The sequence below is a fragment of the Paroedura picta genome, chromosome 3, assembly GCF_049243985.1.
Source record: "Paroedura picta isolate Pp20150507F chromosome 3, Ppicta_v3.0, whole genome shotgun sequence".
Classification (NCBI taxonomy): domain Eukaryota; kingdom Metazoa; phylum Chordata; class Lepidosauria; order Squamata; family Gekkonidae; genus Paroedura; species Paroedura picta.
The window spans coordinates 40,863,073-40,889,902 of record NC_135371.1 but is presented as its reverse complement, the minus strand read 5'-3'; the positions used below and the strand labels follow the sequence as shown (position 1 = coordinate 40,889,902).

At 45.0% G+C, this 26,830-nt stretch overlaps 1 protein-coding gene across 12 annotated transcripts in view; it reads left to right on the top strand.

Moving 5' to 3' along the window:
• Positions 1 to 26,830, top strand: part of PLXNA1 (plexin A1) — a 424,561-nt gene that overhangs the window by 76,342 nt on the left and 321,389 nt on the right. For all 12 annotated transcript variants that reach the window (XM_077325380.1, XM_077325387.1, XM_077325383.1 and 9 more), the window contains exon 2: positions 14,532 to 15,871. In XM_077325380.1, coding sequence (XP_077181495.1) covers positions 14,567 to 15,871 — 1,305 coding nt within the window. In that variant the 5' untranslated portion in view covers positions 14,532 to 14,566. The remainder of the gene's footprint in view (positions 1 to 14,531; positions 15,872 to 26,830) is intronic.

Below are 26,830 nucleotides of genomic sequence, written 5' to 3'. Positions count from 1 at the left end.
TCAGATTGACATTATAGATTAAAGATCATATGCCACTTGACAGCAGACAATATAGTCAGAAAGTTTCCTGAATGCAAGGGATTGTTAGAGTAAATGGGCTGTAATATTAATTTGTGATTTGACATCGAACCACCCTGCTAAGGACCATCTGGTTGCTAGAGGCAACCCTGTAGGGCTCATTAAAATCCCAGCAGCTACTGGGACTGGCCACCTGGTGGTGGGATGCATAGCCTTTGATGGATGGCAAAAGTGAGCTCTTCAGGGAACTCTGTTTAGCCTCTTGTATTATGAGCCTGGACTACCAAGATGGTGGATTACAGATAGAATTCTAATTAGAGCTTTGTATTATAAAGAGCAACTATATGTTTGAGAAGGCTGTCAGACCCTTAAGATAGAAAAGAAGGGCTAGAGGTCTGCAGCTAATGAGTTGGCTGGCTATTTCCATCGGTTTGTATATTCTGTCCATGTATTATACTTTTATTGTGCTCTTCCTTCAAGGAAGTCGGAGTAGCTAATATTCAGCCTGATGCATTTCATCTTCAAAGTAGCCCCATGAGCATGATTAGACTGAGTGGTGATGTTTGATTCAGGGGCACTCAGAGAACTTTTGGGCTGCATGCATGTGGATTTGAACTCAGATCTTCTGAAAACTCCTAGAGTAGTGGTTAAAGAGCGGCCGATTCTAGTTTGGATTTGATTCACCACTTCTCCACTTGCAGCCGGCTGGGTGGCTGTGAGTCAGTCACAATTCTCTTAGGGTTGTTCTTGCAGAGCAGTTCTTTTAGAGCTCTCTCAACCCCACCTACCCGATAAGATGTCTGTTGTGGGTAGAGGAAGGGAAAGGTGTTTGTAAGCTGCTTTGGGACTCCTTCAGGTAGTGAAAAAGCAAGGGTATAAAAGCCAACTCTTTGTTGTCCACTACTTCTGAAAAGTTTGGAGCTGTGGAACAGTGCCTGTTCTCCCCCCCCCAAAAAAAAGAACCATGAAAAAAAATTGGGGGGGTATGCATTATATCCCCCCCAAAAAAGAATTGGGGGGGTATGTATTATATAGAGCCTATTGTTGTGCAGGGTGGTAAGGCAACTGTCTGAAGCTCTGACATGAGGCTGGGAGTTCGATCCCAGCAGCCGGCTCAAGGTTGTCTCAGCCTTCCTTCCTTCCAAGGTCGGTAAAATGAGTACCCAGCTTGCTGGGGGGTAAACGGTAATGACTGGGGAAGGCAATGGCAAACCACCCCGTATTGAGTCTGCCATGAAAACGCTAGAGGGCGTCACCCCAAGGGTCAGACATGACTCGGTGCTTGCACAGGGGATACCTTTACCTTTATGTATTATATATGGTTCTGCCCTTCATCCTCTATATGAAGACTGTTAATATGTCCAGATAATAAACCTTCCTTTATTTACTGTACAATGGATGGTTTCTTAATTTCAGCTGTTTTCCTATTTCTCAGATAGCAAAAAAATGTGTCTAGGCAACAGAGTCAGCAGTCTGCATCTTTCTGTCTTTACAGTACTGAGCATATTTTACATTATTGCTTGAACAAAACTAGGTCCATTTATACTTTAACTTTTCTTAGGTGTGTCATGTAGTACCATTTTATACTACATGGTATGGGTCGTTTGCTTGAGGTTTGCAAGGCAGCAAAATAAAGGTAGGGTTGGCAGGACAGAACCACATATAATGCATCCCCCCATTTGGCTATTGAAGGTAAATTGAGGATGGGGTTTGAGGATAGGAGGGATTTCAGTGCCATAGAGTCCACCTTCCAGAGCAGCCATTTTCTCCCTGTGAGCTGACTTCTGTTGCCTGGAGATCAGTTATAATCCCAGGAGATTCTGTGCTGCCCCCTGGATGTTGGCAACCCTACTATCACCACAATCCACGAGCATCTCTCCTCTGTGTCCATCCGATCCGTTTTCCTTTCTCAGGTCCCTCTGACTCCTTCTGACTTCCAGTCTCTCCCCCCTTTTCCTAGGCCTTGTTTGCTTCTTTCCCCAAGATTTAACTGCCGCTTCTTCCTGCTCTGTCGTCAGCATCTCTCCCTGCCTTGACATATAGATTGCTGTATGCCTCTTTGTGGTGCAGAGTGGTAAGGCAGCTGTCTGAAAGCTTTGCCCATGAGGCTGGGAGTTCGATCCCAGCAGCCGGCTCAAGGTTGACTCAGCCTTCCATCCTTCCGAGGTCGGTAAAATGAGTACCCAGCTTGCTTGCTGGGGGGTAAATGGTAATGACTGGGGAAGGCACTGGCAAACCGCCCCGTATTGAGTCTGCCATGAAAACGCTGGAGGGCGTCACCCCAAGGGTCAGACATGACTCGGTGCTTGGCACAGGGGATACCTTTACCTTTACCTTTATGCCTCTTTGTAAGATGGGTCAGTTGGCATGAGGAGCTGAGCTTCTCACGGTTGTATATTAGGAGAGTCAGCACCTTCTCCCGTCCATCGTAGTAGCAGGGCAGTCACAGAAGAAGCGGCACCTGCTGAAGTCCCCCTGTCGTTGAGCTGTTACATGCACCAGGCTCCTGGTTAGGTGGGAAGCTTTGTGACAACAGTGGTAATCCAGGGTCATTACGAAGCCTACTCACGATTTTCTGTTATCCTTTAGCTGCTCAAATGGTAGCTTTCTGAATGCAGTAAGGAGAAGGCGGTTCTTTCTCCCTCTTTCTGCGGAGGGGTGTGTGAGTGTGGGGGTGAGTTGTGGGTATTCTGTGCATTCTTGCAAGGTATGCGCGAAGCTTTGCATACCTGTGGTTCCTAATGCTAATATTAATAATGGCAGCTGTATTATTTAGGCAGTGCAATTGAATTGTTAAGCTTTCCTTGGTGCTCAGCAATCTGCGCCCTGCTGCTTGTAGGGATAAGATTAGCTACTTAGCTCAATCAAAGTGATACAAACCGACTTGATGGAAACAAGTCAAACAGATTAGACTGAATGGAAGAGACTCCCTGCCATAAAACACCATTCGAATGGAGGAGCACCCTGTGCGGGGAACCCCTTGCTCCGGCATCCCGAGGTTCTGTTTTCTGGGTTGGCTTTGTTTTCTCGGGACAGACGTAGGAAAAAGCGCACTCAAAACGCTTAACACATTCAGCCAAGCAAAGTCCCATCCAAACTGGAGAAAGACTCAACGCTACGAATGGGCAGTTTGTTGTCAGGAGCCCTGGAAGTTGGACCAGGAGACTTGGTGTTTGGAGCTGGGAGATGGTAGTTCGGTGAGTCAAATGGTATGCTGGGAGCAAGATCTCACTCAAATGCAGAAAGGCGTGGGCATGGGCAGCATCTAGATGGGCAGCATCCACGGGCAGCATCTAGACCAGGGGTAGTCAAACTGCGGCCCTCCAGATGTGATAAAAAAAAATGGAGCCACTGGAATCACCAGTCCTGGGATAAAGGCCAGGAACCATGTTTTATGTCTGCTTGGTCACTGGAGTGGGACATTTTGTTTCCAGAATTTCCAGCTGGGGTCACCAACCTCAGAGTATCGGGGTCAGGACCCATGGCCCAAGAGTGGCTTGAAATTAAATGATCCCCCTCCCAATAGGAGCTGTACTGTTCCCTGATAAGTTGCGTATTTTATTTTTTTAACTAAAAAATCTCCATTGATGTAATGTTTTCCAGGTTTAGCCTAAACGTTGGGCCCCCCTTGCATTCCAGAAATCGTCTCATTAGTCTTAGAACACTCTGTTTCAATTGTATTATTCCTTTGCTTTAGATCAGGGATCTCTAACCTTTTTGAGCTTGTGAACATCTTTGGAATGCTGGCACACCTTTGGAATGGCTGCCACAGCTGAACTTCAGTAACACACTAGAGATCCTCATACTGTGGTGGCAGCTGCCATCCAAAGGACTTTTAAAAAGAATCTGCACAGCCCATCAGATCTGCAGTGGCCTGTCAGAAGTCTTTCTGGGTGAAAACCCTGCTTGGGCCACCCACTTTTTATCGCATTTAGTGGGCACCTGGGGAAGTGGTGGGCACCATAGTGCCCATGGATACCATGTTGAGGACCCCTGCTTTAGACATACAGATAAATTTATAGAATTTCCCCATGCATTTAGTATTTGAAAGCTACAAACTTTGAGACATGGAGATTATTGATTGCTTTTACCATTCGCAAAACCATTCACAGAGTTAAAAAAAAGAGTGCCAAATATTTTGCCCCCCCCCGCCCCCATTCTGAGCAGGCCTACAACAAATGGGTCTTTTTTAAAAGCCTCACCCCATACCGATTTCCTGCTCTGAAATGGCCCCATGGAGTTGCTATTTGCCTTGCAGGTTCAAATGTATAGGGAGCTTCATCAGTACCTGAATGTTTATCAAAGGGGGGTTAGTAACTCTTCTTGACTATTTGAGTTTGATCAAATGGCACAGGTAAACAGGGTTCCCCACCTTCATGCCACATTCCTGACTGGAATCTTCTCTCCCCACATGGTTAAAGGGGGGAGGATGATGGGAGCGTGACTGAACTGGCAGTATCATATCTGATTTTGGCTCATGGATTCACCTTCAGCAGAGATTGTGTATATTATCTCTCTGTGTTATGGCTCACATTTGCAGTATTAATAATCAGTACATAGCTGACCATTTATAGTTTTGTAGCATTATGATTGGGGGTGGAATTCATTCCCTTTTCCTGGCAGTTTTGAGAATTGGTGTTTCTTGTAGAAACAGGGTTATGACACAAACAGCAAGGGCAATATTTACCTGGCACCCACTCACCAAGGAACAAGTTGTGTAGTCTGGTTATACTGGTACTTAAGATGTGGAATGCAAGCCAACACTTTGCTTGAATCATATTCCATGTGCCCTAGTGGAGTTAACAGGGCTGCATCTCCCAGGGTGCTGTTAATAGGCCAGTTTGGGGCTTCTTGTCCAGGTAGCCGTAATTGGAAATACGTGGTATCAAATGACCAAAGCTGGAGGAAGAGTGCTTGTGTATTCAATGTCTTATTTGTGAGCAATACTCTGTGGACTCTAAAATCTTCCCACCTTCCCTGGTATTCCATATGGCGCTTTGCCAATTGGGCTGACTGCCTTACTACTTCTGGGTCAAGTTCAGGAAGATCGGGTTCCTTCCTATAGAGGCCCCTGTAGAGGCATGGCCCATGATCAGCTGGACAGATGTGCCTCTCCCGAGGACAATGGTGGATATTGGCGCCCAGTGTGCTCTGGTGTTATAAGTTGTTAGCTGGGGGAGGAGGAATATAGATTTTTTTACCCACCATTGAGGATTTTGGTTGTTTCTGTTTTATGGGGTTATTCTTTTATTGTAAACCAACACAAGCTGGACTGGCTTCGTAAGTGGCACTTTGAGACTTCTTTGGGTAGAGAAAAGCGGCATATAAGAACCAACTCTTCTTCTGAATAAATCCAATCCAATAAATAAAGTTCTACTTGTACAGGTTGCAGTGAAATGTACATGGATGTTTGTGAAGCCCAGGTTATAGTGATCTTCTCCCTCCAGAAACCTCCTCCCTTTCTTTGAACTAACACCTAACATATGGCGCAATAACTCTTCTTTGGTAATGTTGCTCTGAAAGGGAGCTGTTTGTTTCCTGGCCTGTAGCGGGCTGTTCTTGACTAAGGTTCCTTCTCAAGGGCCCTGTCCCTATACTAGATACAGGGGTACTTCTCACAGAAAGACTAAATGGGATCAATTTTGCGATGTCACCATCTGACTGGCTAGGCCAGCAGCTGTCAGTCAGTGCTTTGCATCATAGCAACCCTGCCTCGACTGAATGGTAGGAGCCTCTGGTACCACAAATGGGTCAGAAGCATCCTTGTAGATTCTGCAGCAAAAGATGTAACAGCACTTTTTGAGCCGTTTCTGATGTTGCCTGAAGACTGTAGCCTTTCATATGCCAGGTCAGGCTAATTTTTTAGCAGCTGTTGCCAGCCTCTTGCAAGCACAGCCTGATGCACCCTAGAGCAAGGATGCTCCGTGTGCCAGGCACATTGTTGGGTCACTGTTTTCGATTGAGATGTAGCTGCATAATTCTAGTGGAGTCAAGCTATTGCCGGGGGTTGTTTTTTTTCTTCCTGCCTGTGCGACTCTCTTATGGGAATCCTACATACTTCCAGTAGCCAGAGGTTTCCCCTGGATAGTGTGACTGAGCCATAGAACCTTCCCCCCCCCATCTCTACAATAGCCTTTAGAACTCATTATACAGTAACTATATTTAAAGCAATTTAGCACATACTCATTAGTTGTCTGTTTAAATAGCAGTTTAATGGACAGAGCGCTTGTTCCTTTACTATTCTATCCAATATAGCCAAAGGGTGGCCTTTGTGTAGATAGCTAAATCTATGCAGTGGGACCAGCCGTAGCTATCAGATAGTGTGGAAGAGGTGGTAGCAATGTGGAGGCATGAAGTCTGAGCCCAGGAGGCAGGGAAAACTGGGGCTGGAGCCAGTGGTGAGAGGAAAAATACAATTCCTCTTTCCCTGAGATTCCTCTTGATGTGTTTACTTACTATCTGCAAATGGTATCAGCATTTTAAGCATTGCTTAAAACATAATGCAGCTGACCCTTCTAGGGTCATAATGCAGCTGACCCTTCAGCTGCTGATATAAACTTAGAGTCAAGCTAGTTATGACAGTGGCTTCCATTTTTTATGGCATTTATACATATACTCCCCCACCCAGTTTGGCCCTCAGACAACTGAATGGAACTTAATCAAGAAGTTGGGATGGGATGAAGTAACTGATTGAGGGTTAGGTGTAGTCTTATAGAAGGTTAGTAATCATTAAAAAAACTGGAAAACTGAGATAGTATCCCCCAGCTGAATTTGTGCTCCCCGTGTCCAAGTATCTCACACATTCTGTTTAAGCTCTTCAGTTGGTTTGTCTTTGACAAATCTTGTTAGAAATTGGTAAAGTGTTGGGTCTCAATGTGGAACCGAGAGAGAATCAAGTGAAGATGGTTTGAGGTTAAGATGAACGCTGGATTCCATATGCAAGGGTTAATGGCTTGTGAGCACTGGCTTCTGTGATCTGCCACCTTTCGGTTAACCACCTCAATATGGGATGAGCAGTGGTATACAAAATTGCAGTAAGTTCTCATGGTGAATGGTATGGGGCCATGCAAAGGTGGAAGAAATCTGGATACAGAGTGGCTACCTGTGCAGTCCTGAACAGACTCAAACCCTTCTAAGTACATTGAAGTCAAACCCTTCTAAGCCCATTGAAGGTTTGCTTAGGATCACAACATTAGTATGTAAGCCAAGTGGCATTGGAATGCATTCTCTTTGAACTCCTTGAAGATACTGTAGCTTTGGGAACCTTACAGACACCTTCCTGGAAAGGGGGGGGGGACAAAAACACACGGTGGAACACTGTCTGTAATGTATGGAACACCCCCATTCAGTGCCCACTCAGAGCAAATTGTAATGACATTATAGAGTTGTTGAGAGCTTAAAGTTCCTTCAGAGTTCCTGAGAGAAAGAGCGGGTTTCATTGGAACAAATAAAACTTAAGGATGTCTTAATGTTGTGCAATGACTATGAGGCGTCTCCTCTGCTGTCTGCAACTGTTGGGAGTCATTAAGTAATATGCTTCAGAGTGGAGTTTGCAGTTTCTGGTGCACTGTATGGAAGGAAGGAAGGAAGGAAGGAAGGAAGGAAGGAAGGAAGGAAGGAAGGAAGGAAGGAAGGAAGGAAGGAAGGAAGGAAGGAAGGAAGGAAGGAAGGAAGGAAGGAAGGAAGGAAGGAAGGAAGGAAGGAAGGAAGGAAGGAAGGAGCTTTGTTACTAGCACTCTTGCAGTTGGCATGTGTCAATGCAGGCCGGAGAAGGGTGCAGCTCTCTACTGTTGCAGGATGACAGGTGATTCTGATCCCTCTAATGGATGCCTATAAATCTTTGACAATTGGTAAATGAAGAGCTAGTCCTTCCCCATAGCTTTTTTGGCAATGAAAGAATCAGAGTAATATGGAAATTGGCAAACAGATTCTAACAGCGTTTTATTGAAAGTATAAAGTTTTGTGGGCACGCATGCTTCTTCAGATACAATGGAATGGAAATTACCAGGTCATATATATATATAGGTAGAGAGTGAGCAGTAAATTAGCATACAGCATAATGAAGATATTTAAAAGATTCAAGGACCAAACAGGAATAACAAGTTTAGCTTATATGGTTACCATTTGTTTGGGTTTAATTCCAAGGGAAAACATTGAAGAAAATACATATGTCAGAATTGGAGATTGATGGGCAGATGTATCCTTAATTGTGGAATGCTAAAAATAAATAACTGAGGCTCTGCCATTATGCTCCATCCATCTCTTCTCAAGTATGGATGTGAATTTACAGCAACTTCTATGAAGTGGGGCAATTAGCTGTGTAGTGTTCTCTCCCCATCCCTAGACAAAATACATTTCCTGTCTACCAATCAAATTGGAGTACCTTGCAACTCAGCAGTGTTCCTTTCCCATGTGTTCCTGAATGTCCTAGAAGGATGAAACAGATTTCTCAGTCTTGTGATTCTTGATGTTAGATTTGTGTCCATTTATCCTTTGGTATAGGGTTTGACCTGTTTGCCCTATGTAGAGAACTGAAGGGCATTGTTGGCATTTAATGGCATATACAGTATTAAACAGTATATACAGTATATACAGAGTACCCAGCTTGCTGGGGGGTAAACGGTAATGACTGGGGAAGGCACTGGCAAACCACCCCGTATTGAGTCTGCCATGAAAACGCTAGAGGGCGTCACCCCAAGGGTCAGACATGACTCGGTGCTTGCACAGGGGATACCTTTACCTTTACCTTTTTACAGTATTAAAAGATGAGATGCATATCTGGTTCTGCAGTCAGCACCCTTTGTCTTGAGAGATCAGGTTTGAGTATACTGGCTAGAGAAGCGCAGAAAAACAACACCAAGTATGATGCTTCGGGAAGGATCACCTGATCTGATTTTATAACCTAGTTTCCTGTATATCCTGTATATCTTTTTGTGGGTGGGTAAGGAAAGGGATAGTTTACTTGATTTATAACTTTTTATTTGCATGATCCAATTTGCTCAAGGCAGCTCATAATACTAACAAAACAATAAAGCTCTCAATAAAAATCAGATGCTAGAGATTTTCCATAGTTTAACACATGACATACACATACACCCGTACCGATTCTATATGATTGGGACCTTAGGTGATGGATGCCTGAGGATTTCTGTGTGTCATCCTACACATTATGGTAGAAGGGTGTGTGAGGGTGAAAGAAAGTAATATTGCCTCCAGCTTTCACTGCTCCTAACAAAGGGGGGATTACTAGGAGTCAAAACAAAGGCAAATTCAATTTCAGAACAACATCCCAACAACACCTCAAATCACCATTTACCCTTGAGAAGTAGAACTTGAAACGCAAACAGCGTTTATTCAAGAAAGAGGGATGAGAAACCAGAAACACAACACCCCTGGAGGAAAAATACATTTTCTAGGGCTGCTTTTGGTCTGGAAAAGATCATTGGTATGGGAGACAGGCACCCCCTCCTCATCTTATGCTGGGGTCTTGACTGAATTGTGCCTCTGTGGTATTTCTCAACTGCATTTCCATAGAGAACTTGCTGCTGTCATAGGGCTGTGAACCACTGTGGTGATCACACATTATGTGCAGTTTATCCCTCTGTATTGCAGACTAGGAGCAAAGCCCATTGTATCAAGGAATACAACAGGCACTAGAGCTTGGCTGTGGGAAGAGTAAGGAGAGGGGTTGTCCAATCTGTAAGGGCATGGGGTTGAATGTGTGTTTTGTGTGGGGGTTGTGGTAGCAAATGTAGTGGCAAATGCGGGCATGGGAGTGGAGAGATGGGTATCAAGAACCTGTGGTTTGGAATGTTTGTTGAGTGTGGGAGAGGACTGACCTTTGGGAATTGTGGCATCGTGGTTACAGATGAGCTTTCCAGAGCCATGTCCTCAGATATGTGAAGGGAAAATCAGACTGGAGATTCTTCTTAAGGGGAGATTACATGGCAGCCAATTCCTCCCCGTTTTGCTTTCAGACTCATTCCCCTTCTTGTATGAATTGGGCCATAGACACCAAAATGTCCTCCTGCCCTAATCCACATGGAGTAGCCACAGTACACAGGTGTCCACCCTGCCCCTTCTGTCTCCATGTTTTTACTGTTGATAAAATGTTATGTGCCCACATGCTTCTTTCACTGTTGCCTCTTAGAAGAAGAAGAGCTGGATTTTTGTACCCTGCTGTTTACAAACACCTTTATCCTTCCTCTCCCCACAATAGACAACCTGTGAGGTCTGAGAGAACTGGGAATGGCCTGCAATTACCCAGCAGGCCTCAGGTGTCTTAAAGCAGTTTCCAGTCACCTTACCTTCCTCTCATAACAGGCACCCTGTGAGGGAGGTGGGGCTGAGAGTACTCTGAAAGAACTGGGACTGTCCCAAAGTCACCTGGATGGCTGCTTGTAGGGAATCAAACCTGGCTCTCCAGTTTAGAGGCTGCCGTTCTTTAACAGTTACCCCACAATGGCTCACAGAGACCAATGCTAAAGTTGCTCTTCTCCCTTCCCCAGCTGTTTTGTCCTGGCAAAACATTAAAATATTTGGCAAGGAATCTTCAAGTCACTCCCAACCAGAGGGATTTCCCCTCAGAATTCCCACAGCCCGTGGAGGTTGGGCCTTAGAGGGTTCTCCCTCCTATTGGCTGATTCTCCTTTCCCCACATTCTCATTGGCTCTGGTCGCCATCTATTGCAGGGAGCCTCACTGAGACCAGCTTCCAGGGTTTTAAAGGCTCCTTCAAACTTCTTAGGGCATGTTGAGGATAGACCATTTTTATACTGTAGAGGCCACTTCTTTAGGCGGCACCATTCTGGGCAGACCTTCTGTTTAGGAGACATGAAAAAAATTTATGCCAGCAAGTTCAAGGGGATGTGAAGGGCCAGAAGTACAGAGGGTGGAGATTATGAAAACGCCATATTTTATCAGGAAAAGTGCAGGGAATATTTGCTAATGTATTCACAAAATTTGCTGACATTTTTTGTTAGAACGGCTTTGGATCTATAATGGCCCTTCAGAACAGGGCCCATTCTACACACATAGTAGAATGCACTTTCAGTGTGCTTTGGCAGCTGGATTTTTCTGTGTGAAACAGCAAAATCTACTTCTAAAGTGCATTGAAAGTACATTATCTATTGTGTGTGGAATGGGCCGTGGTTTGTGCTTGAAGAACTGAGGTGGGAGAGCCCTGAGGGAGGAGAATAGATTAGACCAGCCAAACCTGCAGAGACCTGGCAGCTCACTCACTAGGCACCCGCCAGCTCAGTCAGTGGTCTGAGACAAAGTGAGTGAGGTTGTTGGATGCGCTGGTTAGAGGCGGGAGATGGAGCCTGATTGGGCGGCTTGCCATTGGGCGGGCGGCCACTCAGGTGGCAGGATGACACAGGCAGTACATTTAAAGGTAAAGGTATCCCCTGTGCAAGCACGGAGTCATGTCTGACCCTTAGGGTGACGCCCTCTAGCGTTTTCATGGCAGACTCAATACGGGGTGGTTTGCCAGTGCCTTCCCCAGTCATTACCATTTAACCCCCAGCAAGCTGGGTACTCATTTTACCGACCTCTGAAGGATGGAAGGCTGAGTCAACCTTGAGCCGGCTGCTGGGATTGAACTCCCAGCCTCATGAGCAGAGCTTTCAGACTGCATGTCTGCTGCTTTACCACTCTGCGCCACAAGAGATTCCAGGAACATTTATTGGCCCGTAAATTGTGAGGCCTAAGACAGGAACATTCATTGGCCCTTAAACTGTGAGGGCCAAAAGGTCATTAGGCCTTTTATTATAGTTACAGATATGCTGACGTTCTGTACCATTGGTGGGACTCTTGGTTTTTCGATGGAGCCTCAGAGGCTGTAGCTGTTCATCAAGCTGTGCTGTTGTCTGTGCAGATCTCTTTCTCTTCATATAGCTCTCTACTCCTCATTTCTCAGAAATATCTTTTTTCTTTCCTCAGTTGCCTCCTGAAGATCCCTCTTGGGACAAAAAAAGCCCCCCTTCCCCCCAGTTTCAAATCCATCAGGGTTCCAAACTCACAGGGTTGATCTATAGAAAAGCGGGAGAGAACACATGTGGGATGTGAACCATTTGGGTTCAGGTAGTAAATCAGTGTTTGAGCTGGAAGTACAATCCCATAATTCTAAAAAGCTCTCCTTAAACAGCCATTCTCCTTCCTCACAAATTGTCACCATTTATTTCCCTCTTCATTTGAGATGGTGTCTCTCTGTGTTTTCACTCCCTGTCTTTATATAAAGTAAAATTTCCCTAATGACCAACCATTCAGCACATTAAAGTCCACTTAGGTAAATGGTGAAATGCAATGAACTCTTTCACTACTCAGTGTGAGCCTTCAGGCAGAAGGGGGGGGGGGGAAAGGCCCTGTAGGATGAATGGTTGGTTGTTGTCCCCCCCCCCCCCCCAAGAACCTTCCTAAAGGAGGAGCAGAGCTCTTGAGCATCCCCCCCCCCAGGGAACTTGGGGTGAAATGTACCCCACTTCTGCAATAGAATTTGGTTTAAAATTGATTTCCTCCTTTTGATAGGAAATGTTGCTTGTGGAAGGGGTTGGATTGGCAGTTTTGACAAGCTCAGTCTTCTATTGCCACAGCAAAACATGATCAGGTTGGTTACCTGAATTGTGATGTACTTTTTAATATGAGTGGCAGGTCATTCATTTTCAGTGGCCCATTCAGTACTCTGGCTAACTCCCAATTTATAATTCCAAGAAAAAAGATGACAAGGTTGTTCTAACCTGGGCTACCCAGGTCAGTGTAGGGAAAAAGAACTCCCTCCTCCCGTATCACAGCCCCAGTTCATATCCATTCATAGTTCTTCCACCACCCTGTCTAGCTTGACTGTTGACCAGAAAACACAAAAGTCAGGGAAATAATGAGGGCATTATCTAAAAGATATGCAGAGACAGAAGTCTGCATATCTGACTGTCAGGTTGCCCTTGTTGACTCTTCCCCTGACATCTGCCATTGTCCTAGTAGCCCCGCCTGAAGAGTCCATCTGCTCTCCTGACTTCTGTTCAGCCTACAGAGTAAAGATGGAAGGTGTAGGAGTCTTTGTACCACAAGTGTGTCGGGGACTTTATCTGGATGGGGACGTGCAAGTTTGGTTGTTCCTCTTGAAACGATTAGATAATCTGATGCGGACTAAAAAAGGCCATGCAAAATTTAAGATTTTTGAGGATGGGCTTCCAGAGAAGCAAGTTGCTTTTGGAAATATAGTGAAAGTTGCTCATTCTGGAGGGCTGGGGAGCTAATAAAAATACAAACCGTCCCTTTTGTCTGTCTTTGCTTGAGCTAATAAAAGTAGCAAAATCACTGCAGACACATTTGTTTGTTTTGCATTGTATGGGAAGTATGCACGGTGGCACTCAGGTATATACAGCCAACATTGGTTTAATGGTTAAGAGCAGCAGCTTCTAATTTGGCAAACTGGGTTCGATTCCCCAATCCTCCACATGCAGCCAGCTGGGTGATCTTGGGCTTATCGCAACCCTGATAGTGGTGTTCTCACACAGCAGTAACTTCAGGCCTACCTCACAGGCTGTTGTAGGGAGAGGAAGGGAAGGCAATTGTAAGCTGCTTTGAGACTCCTGGTAGTGAAAAGTGGGGTATAAAAACCAACTCTTCTTATTCTTCTATTAGAAATACTGGGAATAGTCTTCCATGTATGCGTCTCTAAGGTCCTTCATCCTTATGTAAATGCCTGCTTTTATGTTTGTGTGTCTGTTTTGTTAAGAGTAGATAGTAGGACTTTATAGATTCCCTCTAGTCATTCTTTCTCTCACCAAAATGTGTAGAAACGTTTCAGTTTTTTTCATAAAGAAATCAATTTTTGCTGTTTTTCACCATTACAAAACTAGGAAGTTGGGAAAAAAATAGAGGGATATCTGAGGCAATCTTTTTGCCGAAGATCAGTCAGTGGAATGAAAGACCCAGCTTCAAGAAAACACTGTAATACACACAGCTAGTTTTAGATGGCACATAAATTTAGGAAGCGAAACCTTCTGGGCAAGGTTGGAAAGTGCTAAAGTAGGGGGTATGAAAGAGAGAATCCCTGTCATTTAAGTTATTTTAAGCCAATTCCAGATCTTTTCCAGGTGCTTTCCTCAATTTTGGGGGGAGGTTTTTGCTCAAAAGCGTTCATTTCTGCTTTGAGTTCAGACTTAATCTTTTAAAGTCTAATGCCCCAGTAAAAGTATAGAAAACTCAGAAACCTGAGAATTATCTTGTGATAACAATAGTAAAGTACCCTTTGTATTTTTCGTATTTCTCCCACCAATTTGACAACTGTTTCCCATTGTGAACTCACAGAATGGTCATGGGAGCTTTAATGGGAGGAATGTAAATGATTAACAACAATTCTGGGCAGCTCTTCTCCTCGGACAGCTGAACATTTCAGAGATATGAACCACCTCCATTCCTAAGATGTTTGTAGCTGTGAGGCTTCATTGTGTTGTTCTATTCAGAGTGTTGCAGTTGCTGATCTAACCCTGTTTGGTTTGTGTTTTTTTTTAGGGCTGAGTAGGATGTCAGTCCCCACGATGTCCTGAATGCTGAGAGTGGTGGAAGAAGAGGAGACAATCCACAGATCAGTTTTCTCTGCTTCCTCTGGTTTGCTTCTGTTTATCTTGTGGGTAGGTCAATGTGCAGCCATTGCTGGATGTGACGCTTCCACCATGAGGCTCTTAAGGCTAAAGTACCACTTGTCAGTCAGCATCTGGACTCTGCTGCTTCTGAGGGGTGCCTGGCTGCCTTTAGCAGAAGGCACCCTCAAGTCCTCTTCTCCTTTTAGGACTTTCCAGGTCACAGACTGGAGTTTGACACACTTGGTGGTCCACAATAAAACCGGGAAGGTGTATATTGGTGCTGTCAACCGGATCTATAAGCTTTCAAGCAACCTCACACTGCTGCGCACTCACGTGACGGGGCCAGTGGATGACAATGAGAAGTGCTACCCACCTCCCAGTGTGCAGTCGTGCCCACATGGGCTAGTCAGTACCAACAATGTCAATAAGTTGCTGTTGGTGGATTACTCTGGGAACCGGCTGATAGCCTGTGGCAGTGCTTCTCAGGGCATCTGCCAGTTCCTGCGCTTGGATGACCTTTTCAAGTTGGGTGAGCCTCACCATCGCAAGGAGCACTACCTCTCCAGTGTGAATGAGTCAGGGACCATGTCAGGTGTCATCATTGAGGTGCAAAATGGGCAGAACAAACTCTTTATTGGCACACCCATTGATGGCAAGTCTGAGTATTTCCCTACCCTGTCCAGCCGCAAGCTGATGGACAGCGAGGAGAACGCTGAGATGTTTGGCTTTGTTTATCAGGACGAATTTGTCTCTTCCCAGCTCAAGATCCCATCAGACACCCTTTCCAAGTTCCCCACATTTGATATCTATTACATCTACAGCTTCAGCAGTGAACAGTTTGTCTACTACCTGACCTTGCAGTTGGACACCCAACTTACCTCACCTGACTCGACTGGAGAGCAATTCTTCACCTCTAAAGTTGTCCGGCTATGTGTGGGTGATCCCAAATTCTACTCCTATGTGGAATTCCCCATTGGTTGTGTCCGAGATGGCATTGAATACCGACTGATTCAGGACGCTTACCTCAGCAAGCCTGGGAAGGCACTGGCCAAACAGCTGGGCATCTCGGAGCATGAGGACATCCTCTTCACAGTCTTCTCTCAGGGCCAGAAGAACAGGGTCAAGCCACCAAAAGAATCTGTCCTTTGCCTCTTCACACTGAAGAAAATCAAAGACAAAATCAAGGAGCGCATCCAGTCTTGCTACCGTGGGGAAGGCAAGCTCTCTTTGCCCTGGCTTTTGAACAAGGAATTGGGCTGCATAAACTCAGTAAGTAATCCTACCCCCCCCCCCCCCCCAATTTCCATACCTTTCCCTCTGATTCTGGTGAGTCCAAGGCTTCCACTGAGATGCCATTATTTTCATTCCTAGTGCACAGCACCTATGCTTGGGGGCATGGGAACTTTTGTGTTTAAATCTATGATAATTCCAAGTTCAGCAATATTTATATAAATTGGTAACCAGTATCTGAGTCTTTGGGCTCTGTCTGTCTGTCTGTCTGTCTGTCTGTCTGTCTGTCTACCACTCCCCACTGCTCTTAGCTGCCTGCCTCTTTATTTGCTCTTCACTTTTGTCACCCTGTTATTTTGTGGCCATCAGTGGGTGTTTGTATCCTGTGTTGAAGAGATAACTATTGTTGGCATTACAGAGTTGAACAGTTGTATGAGTTACTTACTATAAAGACGACAGAGTTTGTTTTTATATTCAATTTTCTCTACCCTAAGGAAAAGTGGCTTACAATCTCCTTCTCTTCCTGTCCTCACAATAAGCACTTTGTTAGGTAGGTGGGGCTGAAAGAGTCCTGTAAGAACTGTGATTGGCCCAAGGTCACCCAGCAGGCTTCATGTGGTGGAGAAGGGAATCAAACCCAGCTCTCCAGTCTGCTGCTCTTATCTGCCACACCACTGTGGCTCCCAGTGGCTTGGGTCTGCGGCTTGGATTCATGCATGCTTCTCTCCAGGTGCTGCAGAGTGAGCCCTCCACTGCAGAGCTCACTGTCTTTGTTCCTGGGTACTTGCAATAGACCAGTGCCAAAGTGCCTAGCATGGGAGCAATGTGCCTTGCAACTGCGAGGCACTTCCATAGCAGCTGGAGAGAAGCATGCAAATGACCAAATGATGGAAGATGTGAAATGCTGTCCAAGTTATTGCATAATGCCCTTACATCTCTACAAAAAGATATGTGCAAGGAAGGAATATTAGTTAGTGGGGATGTTCTAAATAGACATGGGTCATGTTTTTTTTTGGGGGGGGGGTTTGCTTAGTATCATCCATCCAACTGCAAATCAAAATAATATATCTATTTATTTGATTTTTATACCGCCCTCCCAACAAGCCAGCTCAGGTCAGTGTACATCATTAAAAGTCAAGGCCCGTTGAAGAGAATGCAAGTGCAAGGGAATTACAAGAACAGCAGTCTCATCCTCCTGTTCATAGACGCCTCCCAATTCATAGGTGTGTACAAAGCACAACCGGAGTGTCAAGTTTTGTGGGCAATTAGAAGTGCACCACTGCACCAGGGGAAATGGGAGTGAGCCAACATCTGGAGGTGCTCTTTCCCATCCAAGGAATAAGTTACCTGCCCGTCCTGAGGAGAGCATTTCCTAAAGGCTGTTGCAAAGACAAACACTGCCCTGTGTTTAGTCTATGACAAGGCAGAAGGTGGAGACTGTTTTGTTTTATAAACTATATATATATATGGGTTCCTTTTCAGATAATATAAAATTAAATGGTCACAGAGAGGCAATTCCAACTAAATAAATAAATAAATTTGTTTATTTCAAGCCTGCCACTCCCACAAGCAGTCATGGCAGGTAACAACAATCTCCATAACAACAATCTCTCATTAAAACATAAAAGAGGGCCTGGCATAGCTGGTGGCAATAACACCCCACCCCTATCCCATTTCAAACCAGACAGCAACCTGTCTCAGGGTTCTGAGGAGTTGCCTGATGTCCTGGTGTCACCTGAGGAGGTGCCTTCAATCGTACCTGTGATGAGCATGATACGTAAAAAACCTTTTAAAACTGGGGTGCATTGGTAGTGCCAAAGAACAAAGGTGACTATTTCTGGGAACTGTTCTGAGTTTCAGAAAACTGACATGCTGAGCTGGTTGTTCCAGTTCATAGCTGAAGCAGTAGCACTGGCATAAAGCTTTTTGGTGCTCTAGGCTAGAGTGCCCAAGCCGCACTTCTAACTCTCTGGCAGCCCACGGGAAGTGAGAAGATGGTGCCTGTCCTTCTTGCCCCTCCCGACCTCCTACCCCTACCACAGTGAGGTAAAGGAGAAAGACTGCTGGAGGAAGAGGGCAGTTCTAGGCCTGGCCTGGCTCCTCAAGGGAGCAGGTTCACCACTGGCCATTCACTGAGGACAAGGGGGCCTCTTGCCATTGTCATTTGCTGTGGCTGGGCCAATGGATAGGGACTGAAGGATTAGTTGCAGCCCTTCCACCTCTGGTGCCCTACATGATAGTAAATGGCAAACAAAGGGGGAAAATGCACCTCAAAAATCAACAGAGTTGGGTGCCCAAGATTGGAGAAAACAAATGTTTAAAAAACAGATTAAAACCCAAATATATGTGTATTTATTACAAAGTACTCTAAAGTTATACTTTAAAAACGTCAGCATATACCACCCTTAAAGTGGTGAATGTTTTAACTAAAAAGTGCTGAATCTATATAACCTAATGCATAGCCATATTACTAGGTTAAAAACCTTGAACTATTTACACAGGACCAATAATTCAATATAACTAGGTTAATAACCTTAAACCAGGGGTCCTCAACCCCCGGTCCGCGGCCCGATACCGGGCCGCAAAGGCCATGGTACCGGGCCGCCAGCGGCTGCGCCTGCCTCCCCCCCGCAGCGAGAGGGGGGGAAGAGGCAGGCACGACCGCCGGCACGCCAGCGACACAAACGCGCGCGCGCGGAGCTGCCGCGCATGCGTGTTTGTGCCCCCTGCTGGCGAAAACTCGCACGCGCGGCAGCTCTGCGCATGTGCGTTAGCGCCACCTAGTGGCGAAAACATGCATGCGCGGCAACTGCACGTGCGCGTTTACATGCAGCTACGGCGGCCGGGCCACTGGCTCTCTTCCACCCTCGGAGGTGGTCCCCGACTGCAAGAAGGTTGGGGACCGCTGCCTTAAACCATCTTAAAACAGGACACAGCACTTTTTGGCCTACAAGGCCTTCTTCAGTGGTCAAATTTTTGTGACAAAAGACTTGAGTTGTATGAGGGATATCAGAACTAAATTTGATACATATATGCACACTCTAAGAGTTATGATAGTCATGGTCAGAAAGAACTATTGAACCTGTATTCTTTCGATATTTGTGCTTAAAAGTTTAAGATATACTTCATACAACTCAACTGTGTACCCAACTTTGGGCCTAGTAAATGGGCCATCCCTGAAATTCAGTGGCCTCATTGTCATAGGTCTCTCTCCTTAGATTCGTTTAAAACTGAGCCCAGACTCAGTTAGAATCATAGAATCAAAGAGTTGGAAGTGGCCATACAGGCCATCTAGTCCAACCCCATGCTTAATGCAGGATCAGCCCAAAGCATCCAAGCTGATCACAAATCAATCTACTTTGACCCACTCCTCTCCCCATCTTTGTGGCAGTAGAGGGGCTCCAGGAATTGTTAACAGTAGTGAAGATTTAGGCCCTTGAAATTCTGTCATCTGTGTTGACTGGGAACCATGTACAATATAATCCCCCTGTATCCTACAGCTGTGGATGCTTACCGCAGTGTCCAAGAAATCTTGAGGCACACTGTTTATTAATGATGCCTGGAACTCTCAATACCACTGCTTCTTGCTTTTAGTAATTTTGAGAATGTGAAGGCATCTTTGGGAATGACTCTTTGCTGGTAAGTGGGTGGATAGTTATTAGACCCTATTAAAAACACTCAACATTACATTCCTAATAACACCGTCAGGAGTGTGAAAGGGCAGATTTAGAATGGGATGGGTTTTAATTGAATTAATTTACAAATTAATTTGATTTGAATGGCCCCATTCCAAATTGGCCACAGGGCAGAGATCAGTCCATCAATAGATACATGTTTATACATGTAGCTGACTCTGATCCCTTGTCTGGTGTTCTGAAAATAATGATCCAGTTTAATGCACCATCTCCTTCCTCCTAGGGACTGAACTTAGAATGACCATACGAACACAGTCCAACAGTATATTTGAGCATAGGAAGTTGGGTTCACTACAGCAGTTTTCCCCAAAAGTGGGGGGCTTTTCGCACGCCTTCAAAATCGCACAATGGTTGCCAATTGAAAACGCTACTGATTTGCCATTATGCACAATGTCGTTGACAATCTGCCACACACCTGAAACCGATCCGCAAAAAGTGCTTCCTTGTAGCGCTTTCAGGGAAATCCCCAAAAGTGGATCCACCCTCCGGAAAGCGCTACACTCCTGCAACCAATCTGCAACACTAGCGGGAAAGTTCTGTGCGTTACCATTGTTGTGGTTTCTACAAAGTCCCTCCCCCTGGCTCTCTCCTCTGATCTTCCGGCGAAGCGATCGCCATTTTTTTTTCTCCGAGCGAGCGGGGATCAACGCACCGGCGAGCCTCTGTTTAGAGGCTTCCCCAGCTTCAGTCCCTCCCCAGAGCTGTTTAGTCACTAAACACAAACAACAGAGAAGCCCGTTTGCTGATGTATTTTCCCTTTATTTTTTACACTGTTTTCGGCCGAAAATCGGGCCCGTGAGGGGGGGGGAATTTTTTTTCACTCGGGGGGAGCGTGGCAATGATGAAACGACAGCTCAAACACAGCTGCCAGCTGGTTGGGTCTCTCCGTTGCAACGAATCAACACATATTCGTTGCAATGGGTGTGTTTTTTTTTTTTTTTAAACCTTTCTTAAAGGGAAAGGGGCTGTTTGGGAGCATGCTAACGGCTGCCCATTGGCTGCTTGACGGCCAGGGGCGGGACGAGCTCGGCAATAGCGCTTCCTTTCTAGCGATTTTTGCTGAGACCGGAAGCTTGTGGGAAACGATGGAAACGCAACTGGATTCCACTACAAAGTCAGGTATGCATAATGACGAATTCCACTATTTTAAATGGCGATTTTTCGTTCAGCAAACAATTTGCTACAAGGATCCCGGTGCGGAAAGCCCCTGGGTCATGAAGCCTCTGAAAATGGGTTATGGGCCAGCTCTGCCTTATGGTCATTCCTGGGTTTTGCATCATTCTCTCCTTGTTCTTTTTCTCAGCATCTTACATTCTTGCCTTCAACTTTCCGTTGTGACAGTGAAGGAGGGAAATTTGTCCAGCAACTAGTAACTTTATGGTGGTACCTGGAAGGAGGTGAAAATGGAAAGCCCCTGGATTGGGAACAGCTGCACCCTTTATGTGATGTTCATGGATTTCTCAACAACATCTAAGTGGCTGCCATACAAAATGCAGAGCTGGACTAGATGGGTGACAGGGTCATAGTTTTCTTGAGACTGGCCCTGGATGGGTCACCACACCAAGTAAATTTGTACTTGTAGGTCACTGTAGCAAAAAAGCTTGGGAACTACTCAAAGAAACCTAGGACAGTTCATACTTTATCTAGTCTAGTATTAAAATAAAATAGTTGGAAATAGGGTAGGGTGTGGAATCGGGGATGGGAGGTGAAAGATGAGGATAAATTTTAACTTCTCTTTGTTTGTATCTAACAGAGGCCCAGTATTTGGAGGGTCAGGAATAATCGCTTTCTGAGTAGGGTGATATTTATTTGCTTCTGACACATTCTGTTTGATTGACCTGCATAATCTTACTGTGGTCAAAAAGAAGCAAATAGTAAAGGTTAACTCACTGGTTGGAAGATTAACAAGTCAGGATGCCCAGGCTAGGTTTAAGCATTGGGCACGATTAGCAAGATCTTTTTTTCACCTAGGAGACACCCTTAAAAAGTGAAAATGAGCACAGGGGCAGAAGCACACCAGAAGATATTCATATTTGGGAGTAGGTTGCTCTCTTTTCTTCTGCAGTTATCTTGTAGACTTCTGTCCGAGGATGATTTTCTGCCTTCTTTCCTTGCTAGACTTTTCCTGTTCAAAATGAAATGTGGTGCATCATTATTAATTCCATTTTACATTACCATTGGAAAGGGCTCAGGGCAGTTGTACATGGTCTCACCTCTGCCCGTTTCATTTTGACATCAGCTGCGTGTGATAGCTGTGTGGTGTAATTGCAGCATTGGAGTAGGACCTGGGAGACCCAATTTCAAACCTTGCTGGATTGTGCTGGCCTGTTGCACATTAAGTTTAACCTAACTAGGGATATTAGCCTCCAGGTGGGGCCTGGACATCCCCTAGTTTTATACATCTCCAGACTACAGAGATCAGTTTCCTGGAGAAAACTGGATGCTTTAGCTGGTGAGCACTATGGCATTTTATCCCACTGAGATCCCTGTCTTCCCTAAGTGCCATTCCCAAATCTTCAGGAGCTTCCCAACCTGGAGATGGCAGTCCTACTCCCTCCTTCCCCCACATCCTCTGCCAGTGGACAGTGGGGACCTGGAACCCTAAGCCTAACTAACAGAGTGGTTGTTAGGATAACATGAAGGGGATGAGAATGATGTAAACCGCATTGACTCCCCCAGATTGGCCCATGATCATACAGTGATTTTTATAGCCGAGTGGCTATTTGAAGTGAGCCTCTCAGGTTTTAGTCACACTCTATCCATTCCACCACATTTACTGTTTGGGATGCCATGTCCCTATCACCTGCTGACCATGTATTGTGTTGAGGTCACCAGGATGGTGGCACAGAGCATTGAGGCTTGAGTGGCATAAGGAGAAAGCAAAGCTAATGGGTGGCTCTTAAACAAAAGCAAACTCTGTTGTGAATTCTTTTAATAGCGTAAACTGTTGGCCTTAAGTATTTAATGTTATGTTGTTTTATAGTTAGGCTTTTGAAAATCTCTGGGGTACTGAAATAAGTGCATAACAGTTAGTGTACACTTGATTTTACTATCCATCTTTTCCCTCATTTATTTTTCCCATGTCCTTTCTTTTTTAAAAAAATGTTGCATTATTTATGGTATGGTATACTTTGGAGGTAAGGTCATGTTATTTAAAAATAATTTTCTACAGTGCCTCCTTGTTTTAGGTGCTTATCATTAATCCTTCTGGTGAGTCATGCAGGCCTGTCATTTTAGAGCTTGGGGGAAGGAGGATGGGAGAATTAAGGGGGGGGAGGAGGAGGAAAATGGGGTGGGCGAGGATCTACAGAAAGGTTCAGGCTTGAACATACCCAGGGTTACAATATTTGTTAGAGTGTTGTCCTGTCTTCTCACCACTGAGCTCAGGTGGTGAGCTCAATTTAATCTCCACAACAGCCCTGTGAAGTCTGTTAAATTGAGACTAGGGCTGAATCTGCACGCTTCTTTTATTCCAATCCTAGGTTGATTCAATACTTGCCATCTACACTGAATGCGTCCATTTTGATTTTGGGCGATTTAAATTTTCCCTCTGCAACAAGCCTGATTGATCCTGAGTGACCATACCTTCCCCCCGCAATATCCTGGAGTGGATATAACCCTCGATATTTGAAAAATCAGCATGAGTAAAGGTGCAGCGCTCTGCTTTCCCCAAGATAACTTGTTGCTACCTCCTGGCTCCAAGCTGTAGAAAATCCCTGATTGGCCAGGGTGTCAGTTTAAAGCCTTCCTGGTTCCCGGTTGCAAGGTTTGTCTTAAAGTGACTGCGCTCCAGAAGCCCTAACTTCTCTCAGCAAAGCTTTGTCTCTTGGATTTATTTCCCCTTCCTCTGCTGTCTCCAATCCTCTCCGTTCGCCCATTCAAGAAAAGAAAGAGACTCCTGCTGCACTTGGCTCCCCTTCCCTGCTCTGAGCTTCCCCAATCAAGTGCAGAGCACTTTCTGTTTCAATTGGGGGGGGGGGTGATGGAGGAAGACCCGAGTTCAAATCGATCTGAATTCAGCAGGATCCACAACGGAATAACCAAAGTAAGTGCAGAATCAGCCCAGGTCAGTGGCCAAGGTCACCCAGTGAGCTTCATAGTAGAATTTGTACCTGAGTCTTCCTGGTTTGAGTATCTACCACACTTGCACTGTCTCTCCAAAGTACAGTTAGATTAACTTGCAATAAAGAAATCAGTGTTATTTTAAAATACTTTGCTCTTGTTGTCTTTTATGTATAATAATTATTATTATATTTATCAAAACTTTATTATATTTATTTATTATTATATTTATCAAAAATTATTATTATTATCAAAGACCGGGCAGCAAAAGAGGTAATTCTTCTCCTTCCTCCCTAATTGGCATCTCGGGACCCCTTAGTGAATGCTAGAAACCTAGACGCCATGGGGCTGAGTTAGTGGAGCTTCTCCTTTTGCAAGCGGGTTGTGGAACAGTGCAGTATATGCAGATCCAGTTTTTGGAGCGTGTGTTGTTGCCACAGGAGCACAGGCTGGGCAATGATCCTCTTGTAGCAATGTAGAGATAGAGGAGCACAAAATAGGATTTGTGTATGTGTATGTGCCTGTCTCTCATAAATTACAAACACTGTGGAGAAACCAGACCACTCTCTGGGAGCAGGTGGTTCAGCTTCACCCACCTGGAGTGGCTTGTGTACAGGCATCCATTTGTAATTGTCCCGGGCAGCCCCTCCTTTCCCCTCTACAGGCTCTGAGGAAAACAACTAACAGCTGCCTGACAAAGTAAAGGGTTTGCTGTCAAGAGCGCTGGGCTCGCAAATCTGATTTTGGCTTCAAACTAATTCAATTTTGGTGGGAAATGATGAAATCGTTACACTACTGCCTGCTGGGTCACATAACTGCTGACTCAGGGGAAGGAGATGCCTTTCTCTGTGCTCTCGTTTCCCCTCCCCTCATTCTTTCCATAGTCCTTGGCCTGCAGTGCAGGTTTTAGGAGCCAAGTGTTGCTCAGATCAGTTGCAATTCCCTTCAGGGTTGCCTTGAGTAAGTAGGAGGGAGGCAGGGGGGGGGGAGAATGTGTAGTGAGGAATGTGACCATGAACGTAGGAAGGCTGGGACAGTAAATGCTCTCCATTGAAAATGAAGTGGACAGCTGTTTTTCTCCACCCATATTCTGATGTTGGGAGTTTTCTCTGTAGACCAGCAAAAATTCCTTGCAAGATATCCTTGAGAGCAATATTGATCACTGGGGATGGGGATGTCCGTTCCAGGTTCCCCCATTTTGTTCAGACTTTGCCAAGCAAGGGAAAACAGAATACAGAAACTTTTACCCTTGTTAGACAGTGGTTTCTTGTAGCTTGGTCTGGAAAGGAGGTGTCCCCCCCCCCCATTTGAATTACTCAGCATTGGAACGGAAATCCCTGAGCATTTTCCTGGGCCCCGGAGACTCACATACCCATAGGATAATCTCTGCCTTCTAGAAGGCTGAAAAAGCAGCAAGGTGATCATGTGCTTGATTATTCAGCATCAGTCCAGACACTAGACTGGTCATGCAAGTAAAGTTTCTCTTGCTGTTCCCTTTGTGTGAGTTGCTATTGGTGGAATTGCGTGCTTGAAATGAGTAAAATCCCAGTCTCCAAATTCCTGATAGCTGTTCTGTGTCTTCTAGTTGTTGGTTTGGGACCCATAGGAAGTGGACACTTTATATCAGTGCACACTGTTTTATCCAGCTTTGAGAAAGTCCCACATGGCCTTTAAGCATGTGCTGCTGATGCTTTCGATGCTCTTCTCATGTATACTACAAATTCCAGTTGAATCAGCCTCAGAAAGCAATATATTATTTTGTTTTACAAGAAGAGGATCTTTGAATGTCTTGCATTTGTCTTCCTTGCCTACATTTTTGACTTTCAATCCAGAACAGAACCACATATGGAGGAAAAAATAATTCACCTGCAATCACTTAGCCTTTCAACCCCAAAGGTAATGGCTGAGTCCCATATCAGCTTTATTTGCCCCCACCATACTTTTTCTGTCTTAACACAACTGCAATCTAACCTGACCTCACAGATTTGCCTCAGCTACCTAGTTCTGAAGGAGCTGAGGTCTAATTGAAATGCTCCAGTTCCTATTATTGACAGCTTAGGTCTCCCCTTTGGAATGAGGTTTCTCACTGCAAAGTTTGAGAAGAACGTGGCACGATATTATAAATTGGCCATTACACTTCTAGGACTATTGGTCCTAGAAGTGTAAGGATTAGCAGAGCAGAATCAACATAAATTGTTGGTTGAAGGCGAGACCCAGAGGAAAGTGCTGACTTGGTGGCTCATTTGCTGGTGCTTTCCTCAGGACTCGCCTTGAACCACTGGCTGAGAGTTCCGTTGACTAGAATTGCATTGCTGAAGAACAGGCAGGCCTTTAGCTGTCGGCCTGGCATGTTTGTGTGGAGAATATTTGTGCTTTAGGTAAATATGTTATCCAGTAGATGCTCATAAGACTTGTGCAACCACGTTTTGCACTGCAGTTATAACAGTGATGAATTGGGAAGACAAAGTATAAAGTATTGTTCTTCAAATGTTCAGGAAAATTCAATGTCCCTGCAGTGAGCATCCCTGAAAGGAGGTATATGATGATGTTTAGAAAATGGAAAATAAATAGGTTTTGATTGCAGAAAATTGATTGTACGGGAAGCCCTTTAATCGGCCATTGGAAAAATTAGGGAAGGAAAGTCTGTAAATGAACTTTACCCTCTCTCTTTTACGCCTTGTCTTGTGGCTTTGTAAAGATCCTTGTTCATCAACTCTCCTGACTTTTCTTCCAGAGGAAATTTTTATGATGCTAATTGATTCAGCATAACTAAACAAACAAGAGTGGGAAAGGATCAGGAGCAGAGCAGGACTATGTAACTTCTGGATAGATGGCCCACTCTGCTTCTTCTCTCACACAGTGCCACTTTGTAGTATGGGCACAACTTTGTGGAAGTTGGCATGATACAGGGCTGGCTGTTCACACAATAGGCCTTTTTTTTTGTTGTTCACATGGCTGATAATCCTGACCTTCGTTAGGTGCATTTATATGAACTGAACAGCTACAGGTACCTGTAAATATGATTCACAGCAAATACCATAATCACAGAAGCAGGAAAAAGCACAGATGGAATCATACTCTATACTGCTGTTTGCCTCTGTGACAGCCCTACTTGCACATCATGTGTCTCCATGAAAGTGCATACTTGAGAAAGGCCTGGAATTCTCAAATGTTTTGTGAGCTAACTAGAGGCACTGATATTGGCTGGCGTGCAGACCTCCCTTTTGCAAGAGGTATTCTT